This window comes from Oncorhynchus keta, chromosome 7 (genome assembly GCF_023373465.1).
Source record: "Oncorhynchus keta strain PuntledgeMale-10-30-2019 chromosome 7, Oket_V2, whole genome shotgun sequence".
NCBI classification, from domain to species: Eukaryota; Metazoa; Chordata; class Actinopteri; order Salmoniformes; family Salmonidae; genus Oncorhynchus; species Oncorhynchus keta.
The window spans coordinates 28132177-28149994 of record NC_068427.1 but is presented as its reverse complement, the minus strand read 5'-3'; the positions used below and the strand labels follow the sequence as shown (position 1 = coordinate 28149994).

General features: G+C 48.5%; 1 protein-coding gene across 7 annotated transcripts in view; it reads right to left on the bottom strand.

Annotated features, from left to right (window-relative positions):
• LOC118375979 (ephrin type-A receptor 3-like) overlaps nucleotides 1-17818 on the bottom strand; it is an 822287-nt gene that overhangs the window by 686351 nt on the left and 118118 nt on the right. For all 7 annotated transcript variants that reach the window (XR_008139809.1, XM_052522427.1, XM_052522432.1 and 4 more), the window contains exons 5-6: nucleotides 14445-14780; nucleotides 6563-6687 (exon numbers count right to left, since the gene is read on the bottom strand). Coding sequence is in view for 6 of the 7 variants with exons in the window: in XM_052522427.1 (XP_052378387.1) it covers nucleotides 6563-6687; nucleotides 14445-14780 (461 nt within the window). In the remaining variant the exon portion in view is untranslated. The remainder of the gene's footprint in view (nucleotides 1-6562; nucleotides 6688-14444; nucleotides 14781-17818) is intronic.

Genomic DNA, 17818 nt, shown 5'->3' with positions numbered 1-17818 from the left:
CACACACAAACACACATGCACGCACGCACACAATACCCAAGCTGTAGAGCCCTCTCTAAACCAAACATCATGTCCAATAAGCTGATTCCATCTCTCTTTACAGACCCAATAACAGACTGGTGATGCGATACAGATCACACACACACCACTCACACACAGACACACCATTTACACACACTGTGAAAACACACACACAATTCAGAGCCCCTAATGGAGTGCATCAGGGATTTATGGTGCAAGAAGCCCTTTAAAATAACTTCAGTCTTCCTGTCTGAGAAAAGAAACCAACACCCTCACCACCCCTCCTCAGGACTGCTGTGTGATACCTTTTCCATGTGCCTTGTATAATACCAGTCTTCATCAGGCAGAAATCTTTCCCAGCTCGTCACTGTTCACTGCCCTCCACATCATGTGATCCCCTGAAAACCACACCCAGGTGTGGCCAGGCTCCTTGAGCTCCAGGCTGCATTTTGCAAGCCCTGCGATTGTACCCACTCTCTTTGTATGATGTTGGTGGAATATCTATATGTCCATCATGTTCCGCTCTGACTATCTAAATAGTGCAGTCTGGAGTTCCAGCCCAAGACAAGCCCTGGAAATACTGACTGAGTGTGAGCAGAAGGAATAGAACTGATGTAAATACAGAAGCATTCCTTTCCATCTCAACCCCAGGATAAATAAACACTGAAATTAAAGTCGATCTGAAAGTTTCTCTCTCTTTTCCAGATTAATGAGATAAAAACAGAAAAATAAATGTTTAAGTGTATTCCCACAAACTATATTTTCATCAAGTGCACTAAAAAGCCTTATCTACGACTGAGAGTCATTTAGCCTTTAGCTAGGAAGACCAAACAGTATGTCTGGAGCATGGAGAGCCGGGTGAGGGGGAGAGAGGTAACAGAGAATGGGAGAGAGGGAGAAGGAGAGTGTAGGGATGGGAATTCCCAATTTCCCAGACATGGTTGATTTATTATTATTTTATTTTACCTTCATTTAACTAGGCAAGTAAGTTAAGAATAAATTCCTATTTTCAATGACGGCCTAGGAACAGTGGGTTAACTGCCTTGTTCAGGGGCAGAACGACAGATTTTTACCTTGTCAGCTCGGGGATTCGATCTTGCAACCTTTTGGTTACTAGTCCAATGCTAGCTACCAATATCACCCCTTAGCTTAGTCAGTTAGCCTTTCATACATACTGACCACTTTTTTCCTGTTCTACACGCCACCAGGCCAGTATCCAATAGAAGGCTATATCTAGGTTAAGGGACGCAGCATGGCTACTGTACCTAGTCGACTGAGGCTGTGTGTCACACACCTCAAAAACTGTTTGTTTCTGTTTAAGTAACTAACCTTACACAACAACATCAGTACAGCTGTAAACAGGCTGATTGACTGAGCTGCTGGAAACTCTAGCTGGGCCCCTTCAGGCCTCTTTAGAGCTCTTTAGGCAGGCCAGTGTTTGTGTTGAAGTTTAGTCGCTGAGTGAATCCCTGGGAGTCTTGTGATCAGATTGGGTCTCCACTGCTGGGCATAGAGGCCCTCAGTCACCGTCAGTCAGGCCTGATCTAGAGGTCCTGTGCCTGGGTACGGCACCAGCCTACCCTGCCTGTCCACTGTGTCTCCCTGGGTGTCCCAGCCCTGGCCGTTCCACTTGGAGGAGCCTATTGTCCTGGGGGTTAGGAGGCCCCAGTCATGCCTGCAGCAGCTAGAGCCCCTCGGATGGTGGAGCGGATCAAGGGCGACAGCTCAGCTATTCCTGTGCCAAGCTGAGAGTGCTGAGAAAGGTCACACAGGAAAGTGGAAGGAAACAGACCTTATAGAGCCAGACCTCATATCAGTTTAGTGTTTGTCCTTTTGATGGTTGAGGTTAGGGTGTGGGGTAAGGTGATCTGATCCTAGACCTGTGTTTTCCCAAGAGAGGAGGAGGGCAGCATTCTGCCTGCTAATCAGAGGATTAGGGGCCACCGGGGACTGAGATCTAAGCCTGACTGATCACACAGACAGAGAGAGAGAGAGTGTGAGAGAGAGAGAGAGGGGGGGAGAGGGGGGAGAGGGGGAGACAGAGAGAGCGGAGGGGGGAGAGGGGGAGAGGGAGAGAGAGAGAGGGGAGAGAGAGAGAGAGAGAGAGAGAGAGAGAGAGAGAGAGAGAGAGAGAGAGAGAGAGAGAGAGAGAGGGGGGGACAGAGAGAGCGGAGAGGGGGAGAGGGGAGAGAGAGGGGAGAGGGAGAGAGAGAGGGGGAGAGAGAGAGAGAGAGAGAGAGAGAGAGAGAGAGAGAGACAGAGGGAGAGAGAGAGAGAGAGGGGGAGAGGGGGCGAGGGGGAGAAAGAGAGAGAGAGGGAGAGACAGAGAGAGAGAGAGAGGGGGAGAGGGGGGGGAGACAGAGAGAGAGAGGAGGGCAGGGGGAGAGAGAGAGAGAGAGAGAGAGAGAGAGAGAGAGAGAGAGAGAGAGAGAGAGAGAGAGGGGAAAAGACTGAGACTGTTGAACATCGGACAGGTCAGTACCAAGGGAAGACCATGTTTGTTTGCAATCAGGTGTACAGGAGTGCTCTGGTTCAGCCAGAGATGGGTGAACTATCTCCTGTGCTCACACAAAAACCAATATAACAGAGCAGCCACAAAGCTCTGAGGAGCTTAGAAATGCCAATTTCTATAGGAATGATTAAAAACATGTCACCACGGCTAATTTCACTATCAAATGTTACCCATAGCTCTGTCCCATAGCTGTCTGGCTCCATTGAAAACCAGCCATTCGTTCTACACTAATTTCCTCATAGAGGCCCTGCAGACACATTTAGTGTCAGCAATAAAACTACACTCCATTAAGACTGGTCAGGAGAGGACAGGAGGTGGAAGAGAGAAGGCTGGTTGGCTGGTTGGTGTTTCAGTGTGAGAGAGTGTGTGTGTCAGATACACAGACAGTGTGAGGGTGTGTGTGTTTGCCCATGTGTGTGTGTGGTCACCCTGCCCAACCGTTTACCCACTAGACTGTGGAATGTTTTTTCTGTGTGTGAATGGTTGCCATAGGAGATGGCAATAAGGCTCTCTCCCTAAGAACCCCTGATCACCTTTTTTCCTCTCCCCCTCACCCTGGCTTAACTCTCTCCCTCTCTTTCTGATTCTCCCCCTCACCCTGGCTTAACTCTCTCCCTCTCTTTCTGATTCTGCCCCTCACCCTGCCTCCACTCTCTCCCTCTCTTTCTGATTCTCCCCCTCACCCTGCCTCCACTCTCTCCCTCTCTTTCTGATTCTCCCCCCCTCACCCTGCCTCCACTCTCTCCCTCTCTTTCTGATTCTCCCCCTCACCCTGCCTCCACTCTCTCCCTCTCTTTCTGATTCTCCCCTCACCCTGCCTCCACTCTCTCCCTCTCTTTCTGATTCTCCCCTCACCCTGCCTCCACTCTCTCCCTCTCTTTCTGATTCTCCCCCTCACCCTGCCTCCACTCTCTCCCTCTCTTTCTGATTCTCCCCTCACCCTGCCTCCACTCTCTCCCTCTCTTTCTGATTCTCCCCCTCACCCTGGCTTAACTCTCTCCCTCTCTTTCTGATTCTGCCCTCACCCTGCCTCCACTCTCTCCCTCTCTTTCTGATTCTCCCCCTCACCCTGCCTCCACTCTCTCCCCTCTCTTTCTGATTCTCCCCTCACCCTGCCTCCACTCTCTCCCTCTCTTTCTGATTCTCCCCTCACCCTGCCTCCACTCTCTCCCTCTCTTTCTGATTCTCCCCTCACCCTGCCTCCACTCTCTCCCTCTCTTTCTGATTCTGCCCCTCACCCTGCCTCCACTCTCTCCCTCTCTTTCTGATTCTGCCCCTCACCCTGCCTCCACTCTCTCCCTCTCTTTCTGATTCTCCCCCTCACCCTGCCTCCACTCTCTCCCTCTCTTTCTGATTCTGCCCCTCACCCTGCCTCCACTCTCTCCCTCTCTTTCTGATTCTCCCCCTCACCCTGCCTCCACTCTCTCTCTCTTGTTCTGATTCTCCCCCTCACCCTGCCTCCACTCTCTCCCTCTCTTTCTGATTCTCCCCCTCACCCTGCCTCCACTCTCTCCCTCTCTTTCTGATTCTCCCCCTCACCCTGCCTCCACTCTCTCTCTCTTGTTCTGATTCTCCCCCTCACCCTGCCTCCACTCTCTCCCTCTCTTTCTGATTCTCCCCCTCACCCTGCCTCCACTCTCTCCCTCTCTTTCTGATTCTCCCCCTCACCCTGCCTCCACTCTCTCCCTCTCTTTCTGATTCTCCCCCTCACCCTGCCTCCACTCTCTCCCTCTCTTTCTGATTCTCCCCCTCACCCTGCCTCCACTCTCTCCCTCTCTTTCTGATTCTCCCCCTCACCCTGCCTCCACTCTCTCCCTCTCTTTCTGATTCTCCCCCTCACCCTGCCTCCACTCTCTCCCTCTCTTTCTGATTCTCCCCCTCACCCTGCCTCCACTCTCTCCCTCTCTTTCTGATTCTCCCCCTCACCCTGGCTTAACTCTCTCCCTCTCTTTCTGATTCTGCCCCTCACCCTGCCTCCACTCTCTCCCTCTCTTTCTGATTCTCCCCCTCACCCTGCCTCCACTCTCTCCCTCTCTTTCTGATTCTCCCCCTCACCCTGCCTCCACTCTCTCCCTCTCTTTCTGATTCTCCCCCTCACCCTGCCTCCACTCTCTCCCTCTCTTTCTGATTCTCCCCCTCACCCTGCCTCCACTCTCTCCCTCTCTTTCTGATTCTGCCCCTCACCCTGCCTCCACTCTCTCCCTCTCTTTCTGATTCTGCCCCTCACCCTGCCTCCACTCTCTCCCTCTCTTTCTGATTCTCCCCCTCACCCTGCCTCCACTCTCTCCCTCTCTTTCTGATTCTGCCCCTCACCCTGCCTCCACTCTCTCCCTCTCTTTCTGATTCTCCCCCTCACCCTGCCTCCACTCTCTCTCTCTTGTTCTGATTCTCCCCTCACCCTGCCTCCACTCTCTCCCTCTTTCTGATTCTCCCCCTCACCCTGCCTCCACTCTCTCCCTCTCTTTCTGATTCTCCCCTCACCCTGCCTCCACTCTCTCTCTCTTGTTCTGATTCTCCCCTCACCCTGCCTCCACTCTCTCCCTCTCTTTCTGATTCTCCCCTCACCCTGCCTCCACTCTCTCCCTCTTTCTGATTCTCCCCTCACCCTGCCTCCACTCTCTCCCTCTCTTTCTGATTCTCCCCCTCACCCTGCCTCCACTCTCTCCCTCTCTTTCTGATTCTCCCCCTCACCCTGCCTCCACTCTCTCCCTCTCTTTCTGATTCTCCCCCTCACCCTGCCTCCACTCTCTCCCTCTCTTTCTGATTCTCCCCCTCACCCTGCCTCCACTCTCTCCCTCTCTTTCTGATTCTCCCCCTCACCCTGCCTCCACTCTCTCCCTCTCTTTCTGATTCTCCCCCTCACCCTGTCTCCACGCTCTCCCTCTCTTTCTGATTCTCCCCGTCTCTCCCTGACTCTCTCTGATCCACTGCCAGGGTAAGAGGGAGAGAGGCCCACTATGTTAGGGCACACTGAGGTGCCAAACCCCGATCCTCTTCCCTCCTCCCCAACCCAGGGCCCAGCACCCAGAGAGGAGCCAGAAGACTACCCCAGGGAGACATTAGAACAGAGGACAACCAGGAGGGGCTGGAAGACTACCCCAGGGAGACATTAGAACAGAGGACAACCAGGAGGGGCTGGAAGACTACCCCAGGGAGACATTAGAACAGAGGACAACCAGGAGGGGCTGGAAGACTACCCCAGGGAGACATTAGAACAGAGGACAACCAGGAGGGGCTGGAAGACTACCCCAGGGAGACATTAGAACAGAGGACAACCAGGAGGGGCTGGAAGACTACCCCAGGGAGACATTAGAACAGAGGACAACCAGGAGGGGCTGGAAGACTACCCCAGGGAGACATTAGAACAGAGGACAACCAGGAAGGGCTGGAAGACTACCCCAGGGAGACATTAAAACAGAGGACAACCAGGAGGGGCTGGAAGACTACCCCAGGGAGACATTAGAACAGAGGACAACCAGGAGGGGCTGGAAGACTACCCCAGGGAGACATTAGAACAGAGGACAACCAGGAGGGGCTGGAAGACTACCCCAGGGAGACATTAGAACAGAGGACAACCAGGAGGGGCTGGAAGACTACCCCAGGGAGACATTAGAACAGAGGACAACCAGGAGGGGCTGGAAGACTACCCCAGGGAGACATTAGAACAGAGGACAACCAGGAGGGGCTGGAAGAATACCCCAGGGAGACATTAGAACAGAGGACAACCAGGAGGGGCTGGAAGACTACCCCAGGGAGACATTAGAACAGAGGACAACCAGGAGGGGCTGGAAGACTACCCCAGGGAGACATTAGAACAGAGGACAACCAGGAGGGGCTGGAAGACTACCCCAGGGAGACATTAGAACAGAGGACAACCAGGAGGGGCTGGAATAAGGGAGAGAGAGGTAGAATAAGCTCACATGTTGTCTCCTCTCTTTCTTCAGTTAATGGAATCAGTCGTACAAGAACAGGGCTGCAAGGGGACAGCAGAGAACAGTACTAAAGCATGTATGGTGTTTGTGAACCGACCTTCTGGTAGTATTTGACCTCGTAGTCCAGTATGATGCCGTTGGGTCTCTCTGGTTCCAGCCAGGACAGAGAGATGCTGTTACGAGACGTACGGTCCTTCCTGATCACAGTCACTGGAGAAGGGGCTATAGAGAGGGCGTTGGGGGGGAACAGAGAGAGAGAGAGAGATGATTGACCATATAGCACAACCTATAGCAGTTCACAGGAAGTTCATGCAGCATGTTCAGTCAGCAGTTTGTATCCTGTTAATAGTTCCTATTGAAGGGGTTTCTGTTGGTTCCTGTTGGTCTAATTGAGTTGATTAGTCCACCAGAGGAGGTCCATACTGGAAGGGGGACAGCAGTCATAACATACATCCACACAGACTGCATCTATACTACAGGCCAGAGTCTCAGAGATCAACCCCAGAGCCAGCAGGCACCATGATATCATCCCCAATGTATAGGGTAACATCAGAGGATATATAAACCTCATCCCTCCATGCATGCCCCCAGTGTATTACCCTCCATCCATCCCTCCCTCTCTCTCATGTCGCATCGCCTTGGGAGCTCACATGGTCTCAATCTGGCACTGTAATTTAACTTAGGACTCCCTCCATCTCTCCCGCCATTCCTCTCTCCCCCCGTTTTCCACTTTTACAGTTGTCTAATTGCTAGCTGGAGCTGAGAAGCCAGGCTGCCATATAAAGACTGAGCTTTAATTTTATTAGACCAGAGGAAACAACATGTTTGTCTTTGAAATGTTCGAGCCTGTCTTGATTCTGATGATACAGCTTCAGCTGTTTTTTTCCACTGGAAGTGATTTTCTCTCTGTTAATGAATCCATATGGAGCGAGTCTCCACCCTCTCTGTCTCTCCCTCTCTCTCTCTCTTTGTCTCTCTCTCTCTGTCTCTCGCTCTCTCTCTCTCTTTGTCTCTCTCTCTTTGTCTCTCTCTCTCTGTCTCTCTCTCTGTCTCTCTCTCTCTCTCTCTCTCTCTCTCTCTCTCTCTCTGTCTCTCTCTCTCTCTCTCTCTCTGTCTCTCTCTCTCTCTCTCTCTTTGTTTCTGGTCTCAAGAGAGATTCTTCTCTCTCTCGCTCTCTCAGTCTCCCAAACAAGTCCCAATAGCCCACTGCAGAGAGGAGAGGATGTGCCTCAAGTGTGTGTGTGTGTGTGTGTGTGTGTGTGTGTGTGTGTGTGTGTGTGTGTGTGTGTGTGTGTGTGTGTGTGTGTGTGTGTGTGTGTGTGTGTGTGTGTGTGTGTGTGTGTGTGTGTGTGTGTGTAGGAGAGGGGCTGAGACTCGTCTGACGATGCCCTGTCAGAATTTCCGGACGATTCCCTCCCTTCCGAGACGGCCGGTGAATCCAGCTTTGGCAGGTTTAAACTGAGTGTATTGGTGTAGTGTGTTTGTGTGTGTTTCACTCTGACAGAGGGCAGCGTGTCCTCTCTCTCCACGGACAGACCCACATGTGTGTTTAGGGAGCTGTACATTGACAACCCTAATCCTTGTCAGCTCAGTGTGATGGGCAATGCAGCTGCAGCATGAGTGTGTGTGTGTGTGTGTGTGTGTGTGTGTGTGTGTGTGTGTGTGTGTGTGTGTGTGTGTGCGTGCGTGCGTGCGTGCGTGCGTGCGTGCGTGCGCGCGCGCGTGTGTGTGTGCATGCTTTGTTTGTACAGTCGTAGCCAAAAATTTTGAGAATGACACAAATATCAATTTTTTAGAAAGTTTGCTGCCTCAGTGTCTTTAGATATTTTTGTCAGATGTTACTATGGAATACTGAAGTACAATTACAAGCATTTCATAAGTTTAAAAGGCTTTTATTGACAATTACATGAAGTTGATGCAAAGAGTCAATATTTGCAGTGTTGACCCTTCTTTTTCAAGACCTCTGCAGTCCGCCCTGGCATGTTGTCAATTAACTTCTGGGCCGCATCCTGACTGATGGCTGCCTATTCCTGCAAAATCAATGCTTGGAGTTTGTCAGAATTTGTGGGTTTTTGGATTGACCACAAGTTCTCAATGGGATTAAGGTCTGGGGAGTTTCCATGGACCCAAAATATCGATGTTTTGTTCCTCGAGCCACTTAGTTATCACTTTTGCCTTGTGGCAAGGTGCTCCATCATGCTGGAAAAGGCATTGTTTTTCACCAAACTGTTCCTGGATGGTTGGGAGAAGTTGCTCTCAGAGGATGTGTACCATTCTTTATTCATGGCTGTGTTCTTAGGCAAAATTGTGAGTGAGCCCACTCCCTTGGCTGAGACGCAACCCCACACATGAATGGTCTCAGGATGCTTTACTGTTGGCATGACACAGGACTGATGGTAGCGCTCACCTTGTCTTCTCCGGACAAGCTTTTTTCTGGATGCCCCAAACAAACGGAAAGGGGATTCATCACAGAAAATGACTTTACCCCAATCTTCAGCAGTCCAATCCCTGTACCCTTTGCAGAATATCAGTCTGTCCCTGATGTTTTTCCTGGAGATAAGTGGCTTCTTTTCTGCCCTTCTTGACACCAGGCCATCCTCCAAAAGTCTTCACCTCACTGTGCATGCAGATGCACACAGGCCTGCCTGCTGCTATTCCTGAGCAAGCTCTGTAATGGTGGTGCCCCGATACCGCAGCTGAATCAACTTTAGGAGATGGTCCTGGCGCTTGCTGGACTTTCTTGGGGACCCTGAAGCCTTCTTCACAACAATTGAACCGTTCTCCTTAAAGTACTTGATGATCCAATAAATGGTTGATTTAGATGCAATCTTACTGGCAGCAATATCCTTGCCTGTGAAGACCTTTTTGTGCAAAGCAATGATGATGGCATGTGTTTCCTTGCAGGTAACCATGGTTGACAGAGGAAGAACAATAATTCCAAGCACCACCCTCCTTTTGAAGCTTCCAGTCTGTTATTCAAACTCAATCAGCATGACAGAGTGATCTCTAGCCTTGTCCTCATCAACACTCACACCTGTGTTAACAAGAGAATCACTGACATGTTGTCAGCTGGTCCTTTTGTGGCAGGGCTGAAATGCAGTGGAAATGTTTTTGGGGGATTCAGTTCATTTGCATGGCAAAGAGGGACTTTGCAATTAATTGCAATTAATCTGATCACTCTTCATAACATTCTGTAGTATATGCAAATTGCCATCATACAAACTGAGGCAACAGACTTTGTGAAAATTAATATTTGTGTCATTCTCAAAACTTTTGGCCATGACTGTATGTTATGGGGTCAAACTAAAGAAAATACTTTTCACACCTTCCAATCTTTAGTCTATTTTCATCAGCTGAAGGACCATCCCGCATTAAACTCTTACTTCTACTATTCTCATCACACTATCCTCTCAGGAGACAGCTTGGTGAAATATGCAACCCTGACATCTGCAGTATATGCATAACTGGTGATATGAACCTGATGTCAATGTCCTTTCAAAAGGCACAGAGAGACGAGAGGAAGGTTATAAGATCTGTGGGTTAAAACATGATAAGGATACACATAATCTGAGTACACACACAGACTGATAGAGAGCTCTGTTGAAATCTGCTATGTTGTTCTGCACCCAACTTACTGAGCTCTCAGAGTTATGATTGGAGACCTCTATGTTGATAAATGTGTCAGTTTTTCTTAATATGTTTACTAGTTTTCTATATTGTATATTGTATGTGTTTGATGTATTTATGCAGAGCTCATCTGTAAAAGAGACCCTAGTCTCTATCCTGTCAAAATAAAGCTACAAAATTAAATGAAAAAAGACATAATCAGTGGATCTGTAGCTTTTGCAGCGTCTACCCTCCCACTCCCTTAGAGCGGCACACACAAGTCAGGAGAGGAGTGAAGAGCACTAAATCTGTATGTACACAGACACACACATTAAATCTGCATTTACTGCTCATCCCTCTGCCGTCATTTCAAAGGGATGTGTCTGGCCTCTGTCAGCCTTTATAGAGCACAGCTGGGATAACACACAGGACACTCAGCACACACCTCATTGTACACAGCAGTGTGTGTGTGTGAGTGTGTGTGTGTGTGTGTCTGTGTGTGTGTGTGTGTGTTGATGTGTGTGTGTGTGTGTGTCTGTGTGTATTTGTGTGTGTGTGTGTATGTGTGAGTGTGTCTGTGTGTGTGTGTGTGTGTGTGTGTGTGTGTGTGTGTCTGTGTGTGTGTGTGTGTGTGTGTGTGTGTGTGTGTGTGTGTGTGTGTGTGTGTGTGTGTGTGTGTGTTTGTGTGTGTGTGTGTGTGTGTGTGTGTGTGTGTGTGTGTGTGTGTGTGTGTGTGTGTGTGTGTGTGTGTGTGTGTGTGTGTGTGTGTGTGTGTGTGTGCACCCCAAGCTAAACCACAGGATCTATTGGGGTGAGGGTCAAAACATGTATAAACCCCCTGTTTCTCTCTCTCTACAGGCAATTAACAGTGCATTGAGTAGACATTGTTGAGGTCTGAGGCACTGAGTTTGAAGGTATGTCTTGAAATACATCCACAGATACACCACCTATTGACTCAAAGGATGTCAATTAGCCTATCAGAAGCTTCTAAAGCCATGACATCATTGTCTGGAATTTTCCAAGCTGTTTAAAGGCACAGTCAACTTAGTGTATGTAAACTTCTGACCCACTGGAATTGTGATACAGTGAATTATAAGTGAAATAATCTGTCTGTAAACAATTGTTGAAAAAATGACTTGTATCATGCACAAAGTAGATGTCCTAACCAACTTGCCAAAACTATAGTTTGTTAAAAATACATTTGTGGAGGTTGAAAAACTAGTTTTAACTACTCCAACCTAAGTGTATGTAAACTTCCGACTTCAACTGTATGACTGAAAAGGGAGGGAGAGAGATGTGTATGGGGAATGAAATACAGAGAGACAGAAACAGAGACACAGGGAGATAGAAGGAGAGAGAGAAAGAACTACAGACAGGGATGTATAAAGAGAGGGAAGGAGAGAGAGGGTGTAGTGAAATCTAGTCATCATGCATGCATTCCAAGTTTGGTAACGGAATGTTGAGGTTTGCTACATTCCGCTGTAGAGAAATTGATTTGTCTCCGGGAGGGACTTTCACTGGGCCAAGTCTTCCCTTGGGATGTTGGAGAATGTTGGGATGTTGGAGAATGTTGGGATGGTGGAGAATGTTTATATGAGAGATCGATGTGAGCAGCCCATCCCTGTGTTACAACTGCCTGTGTGTATGTTTGTGTGTGTGTGCATGTGCGTGTGCATGTGTGTGTGTGTGTGTGTGTGTGTGTGTGTGTGTGTGTGTGTGTGTGTGTGTGTGTGTGTGTGTGTGTGTGTGTGTGTGTGTGTGTGTGTGTGTGTGTGTGTGTGTGTGTTAAAGTGAGTGAATGTGTGAAAGAGTGTTTATATGATGGGTTGATGCGAACCCGTTTCAATTTAACGACTGTCTATAACAACTGAAAAACAACACAAAGATTTATACAGAGTGTATTTGTGAGGAGTGAGACATTTGATACTGGTGATAAACCACTGACGAACACTGGCTGGGATCAGAAGCCATGGATTACAGGCAACATTCGCACCGAGCTAAAGTCTAGAACTGCCGCTTTCAAGGAGCGGGACACTAATCCGGACGCTTATAAGAAGTCTCGCTATGCCCTCAGACGAACCATCAAACAGGCAAAGCATCAATAGAGGACTAGGAACACATCCTACTACTCCGGCTCAGACGCTCATCGGATGTGGCAGGGCTTGAAAAATATTACGGACCAGAAAGGGAAACCCAGCCGCGAGCTGCCCAGTGACGTGAGCCTACCAAATGCCTTTTATGATTGATTCAAGGCAAGCAACACTGAAACACGCACGATAGCACCAGCTGTTCCGGACGACTGTGTGATAATGCTCTCTGTAGCAGCTGTGAGCAAGACCTTTAATCAGGTCAACATTCACAAAGCTGTGGGGCCAGACAGATTACCAGGACGTGTACTCAAAGTATGCGCTGACCAACTGTCAAGTGTCTTCACTGACATTTTCAACCTCTCCCTGTCCGAGTCTGTAATACCTACATGTTTCAAGCAGACCACCATAGCCCAGAAAGTGAAGGTAACCTGCCTAAATATTTACCGCTCTGTAGCACTCACGTCGGTAGCCATGAAGTGCTTTGAAAGGCTGGTCATGGCTCACATCAACACCATCATGCCGGAAAACCTAGACCCACTCCAATTCGCATATCACCCCAACAGATCCACAGATAATGCAATCTCAATTGCACTCCACACTGCCCTTTCCTACCTGGACAAAAGGAACACCAACGTGAGAATGCTGTTCATTGACTACAGCTCAGCGTTCAACAACATAGTGCTCACAAAGCTCATCACTAAGCTAAGGACCCTGGGACTAAACACCTCCCTCTGCCACTGGACCCGGGACTTCCTGACGGTCCACCCCTAGGTGATAAGGGTAGGTAACAACACATCTGCTGCGCTGATCCTCACCACCGGGGCCCCTCAGGGGTGCGTGCTTAGTCCCTTCCTGTACTCCCTGTTCACCCATGACCGTGTGGCCAAACACGACTCCAACACTATCATTAGGTTTGCTGACGACACTACAGTAGTAGGCCTGATTATCAACAATGATGAGACAGCCTATAGGGAGGAGGTCAGAGACCTGGATTGTGGTGCCAGCATAACAACCTCTCCCTCAATGTGAGCAAGACAAAAGGAGATGATCGTGGACTACAGGAAAAGGAGGGTTGAGCATACCCCCATTCTCATTGACAGGGCTGTAGTGGAGCAGGTTGAGAGCTTCAAGTTCCTTGGTGTCCACATCACCAACGAACTATCATGGTCCAAACACACCAAGACAGTTGTGAAGAGGGTACGACAACACCTTTTCCCCCTCAGGAGACTGAAAAGATTTGGCATGGGTCCTCAGATCCTCAAAGGGTTCTACAGCTGCGCCATTAAGAGAATCCTGACCGGTGGCATCACTGGCTTATATGGCAACTGCTCGGCATCTGACCGTAAGGCGCTCAGTGCGTATGGCCCAGTACATCAATGGGGCCAAGCTTCCTGACTTCCAGGACCTCTATACTAGGCATGTCAGAGGAAGGCCCTAAAAATTGTCATAGACTCCAGTCACCCAAGTCATCGACTGTTCTCTCTGCTACCGCACGGCAAGCGGTGCCGGAGCGCAAAGTCTAGGTCCAAAAGGCTCCTTAAACCCTTCCACCCTCAAGCCATAAGACTGCTGAACAATTACATTACAACTTTTACATTGACCCCCCCCCCTTTGTTTTTAAAATGCTGCCACTCGCTGTTTATTATCTATGCATAGTCACTTGACAAATTACCGGTACCCCTTGTAATATGGCCTCGTTAATGTTACGTAATTCTCTTGTGATACTTTTAGATTTTATTTGTATCACTTTAGTATCACTTTAGTTTATTTAGTAAATATTTTCCTAACGCTATTTCTAGAACTGCATTGTTGGTTAAGGGCTTGTAAGTAAGCATTTCACGGTAAGGTTGTATTCGGCGCATGTATTCGGAGCATGTATTCGGAGCATGTATTCGGAGCATGTATTCGGAGCATGTATTCGGAGCATGTATTCGGAGCATGTATTCGGAGCATGTATTCGGAGCATGTATTCGGAGCATGTATTCGGAGCATGTATTCGGAGCATGTATTCGGAGCATGTATTCGGAGCATGTATTCGGAGCATGTATTCGGAGCATGTATTCGGAGCATGTATTCGGAGCATGTATTCGGAGCATGTATTCGGAGCATGTATTCGGAGCATGTATTCGGAGCATGTATTCGGAGCATGTATTCGGAGCATGTATTCGGCGCATGTATTCGGCGCATGTGACAAATAAAATGAGATTTGATTTGTAAATGTCCAGAGCTGATGGTTGGAATAAATGCATAAATGTATGTGTGTGTCTTCATCTCTGGTCGTACCTGCTTGGTTGGTAGTGATGGTCACAGCAGCATATTGCCTCATTGTTGGGGCTAACTGGGACACTCCATTTTGAGCTTCGATCTCGAAGGTGTAGTTGGTGTGAGCCAGCAGGTCTCCTACGGTTACGGTAGTGTTCTGCAGGCCTGCAGCACGGGGGAGGAACCGCACATTACTGCGACACACCTCACACACCCTCTGGCCCTGCCTGCAGCGCTTACACAGCACGGTGAAGGTAACGTCCTTACGACCTCCCGTGTCCTCCGGCCAGGACCAGTCCAGAATCACTGAGGTCTCATTGATGACTGAGATCACGTTACGAGGAGCGGAGGGAGGACCTGAAGAGGGAGGGAGGGAGAGAGAGAGAGAGAGAGAGAGAGAGAGAGAGAGAGAGAGAGAGAGAGAGAGAGAGAGAGAGAGAGAGAGAGAGAGAGAGAGAGAGAGAGAGAGAGCAATGAAAATATATAACATTTCTTGAGCGGATGGTCAGGGAGCCAGGAACATAAATCACTTGAATACAGCAAAGTGACCTCAAGAAGCCCAAACAGATTCAAATATTTGACTAAAACATAATAATTTCAAACATTATAATTGAATACTATCACATACAGTGCATTCGGAGGGTATTCAGACCACCTGACCTTTTCCACATTATGTTACGTTTACAGCCTTATTCTAAAATAAGTATTCAGACCCTTTGCTATGAAACTCAAAATTGAGCTCAGGTGCATCCTGTTTCCATTGATCATCCTTGAGATGTTGCCACAACTTAATTGGAGTCCACCTGTGGTCAATTCAATTGATTGGACATGATTTGGAAAGGCACACACCTGTCTATATAAGGTCCCACAGTTGACTGTGCATGTCAGAGCAAAAACCAAGCCATGAGGTCGAAGGAATTGTCTGTAGAGCTCCGAGACAGGATTGTGTTGAGAAACAGATCTGGGGAAGGGTACCAAAAAATGTCTGCAGCATTGAAGTTCCCCAAGAACACAGTGGCCTCCATCATTCCTAAATGGAAGAGATTTGGATCCACCAAGACTCTTCGTAGAGCTGGCCGCCCGGCCCAACTGAGCAATCGAGGGAGAAGGGCCTTGATCAGGGAGGTGACCAAGAACCTGATGGTCATTCTGACAGAGCTCCAGAGTTCCTCTGTGGAGATGGGAGAACCTTCCAGAAGGACAACCATCTCTGCAAAACTCCACCAATCAGGCCTTTATGGTAGAGTGTCCTGACGGAAGCCACTCCTCAGTAAAAGGCACATGACAGCCCACTTGGAGTTTGCCAAAAGGCACGTAAAGGACTCAGACCATGAGATCAAGATTCTCTGGTCTGATGAAACCAAAATTGGCCTGAATGCCAAGCTTCACATCTGGAGGAAACCTGGCACCATCCCAACGGTGAAGCATGGTGGAGGCAGCATCATTCTGTGGGGATGTTTTTCAGCGGCAGTGACTGGGAGATTAGTCCCGATCGAGGGAAAGATGAACGTAACAAAATACAGAGACATCCTGTGTGATCATCCTGTCTGGGTTGGCGCCCCCCCTTGGGTTGTGCCGTGGCGGAGATCTTTGTGGGCTATACGCAGCCTTGTCTCAGGAGTGGTGTGGGGGCTGTGCTTTGGCAAAGTGGGTGGGGTTATATCCTTCCTGTTTGGCCCTGTCCGGGGGTGTCCTCGGATGGGGCCACAGTGTCTCCTGACCCCTCCTGTCTCAGCCTCCAGTATTTATGCTGCAGTAGTTTATGTGTCGGGGGGCTAGGGTCAGTTTATTATATCTGGAGTTGTTCTCCTGTCCTATTCGGTGTCCTGTGTGAATTTAAGTGTGCTCTCTCTAATTCTCTCTTTCTTTCTTTCTCTCTCTCGGAGGACCTGAGCCCTAGGACCATGCCTCAGGACTACCTGACATGATGGCTCCTTGCTGTCCCCAGTCCATCTGGCCATGCTGCTGCTCCAGTTTCAACTGTTCTGCCTTATTATTATTGGACCATGCTGGTCATTTATGAACATTTGAACATCTTGGCCATGTTCTGTTATAATCTCCACCCGGCACAGCCAGAAGAGGACTGGCCACCCCACATAGCCTGGTTCCTCTCTCGGTTTCTTCCTAGGTTTTGGCCTTTCTAGGGAGTTTTTCCTAGCCACCGTGCTTCTACACCTGCATTGCTTGCTGTTTGGGGTTTTAGGCTGGGTTTCTGTACAGCACTTTGAGATATCAGCTGATGTACGAAGGGCTATATAAATACATTTGATTTGATCCTTAAGGAAAATCTGCTCCAAAGCGCTCAGGACCTCAGACTGGGGTGAAGGTTCACCTTCCAACAGGACAATGACCCTAAGCACACAGCTAAGACAACGCAGGAGTGGCTTCGGGACAAGTTTCTGAATGTCCTTGAGTGGCACAGCCAGAGTCCGGACTTGAAACCAATCGAACATCTGTGGAGAGACCTGAAAATAGCTGTGAGTGACGCTCCCCATCCAACCTGACTGAGTTTGAGAGGATCTGCAGAGAAGAATGGGAGAAACTCCCCAAAAATAGGTGTGCCAAGCTTGTAGCGTTATACCCAAGAAGACTTGAGGCTGTAATTGCAGCCAAGGATGCTTCAACAAAGTACTGAGTAAAAGGTCTGAATACTTATGTAAATGTCTTTTTGTATATACAGTATATATAAATATATATATATATATATTTTTGTCGTTGTTTTTTTTTGCAAACATTTCTAAAAACCTGTTTTTGCTTTGTCATTATGGGATATTGTGTGTAGATTTATGAGGGTGGGGGGACAATTTAATACATTTTATAATAAGGCTGTAATATAACAAAATGTTGAACGTTCGAATGCACTGTATATCTGTCTGTTAGGCATGGGAATACTTTAAAACAGATTTCCTAAATGAAAATAACTTGGAGCTGATTTGGGCCAAATTCATCCCGCGGGCCGGCAGTTCAGGAACCCTGTAATATATACTTCAATCTGTGTGTGTGATGGAGTGACAGCAGTCTCTCTCTTTGGGCAGAAGATTCAGTTCAGTCACCAGTCACAGGGAGGGAGAATGGAGAAAGCAAGGACACGGACTAAGGCCAAACCTCAAACTCTCTCTGACAGATGGAAATGGCAGGTTTTACTGTGAACAGATTCTCTGAATATTTCCAGACTTTAATATCAGACCTATGGAAGTCATTACACCGGGAACGAACCAGAACCACTGATGAGATCCACTGTAAAGAATTGGAACGAGGGAGGAAATAGGGTGAGGAGGATTGATTTGGACAATAGAAAGCCTTGTTGGTTTGTTTGTTAGTCTATGGTGTTGGGGTTCAGATGGTGGATACAGTAAACTCTACAGTACTATACTGTTCGAGCTCCTTGACTCCAC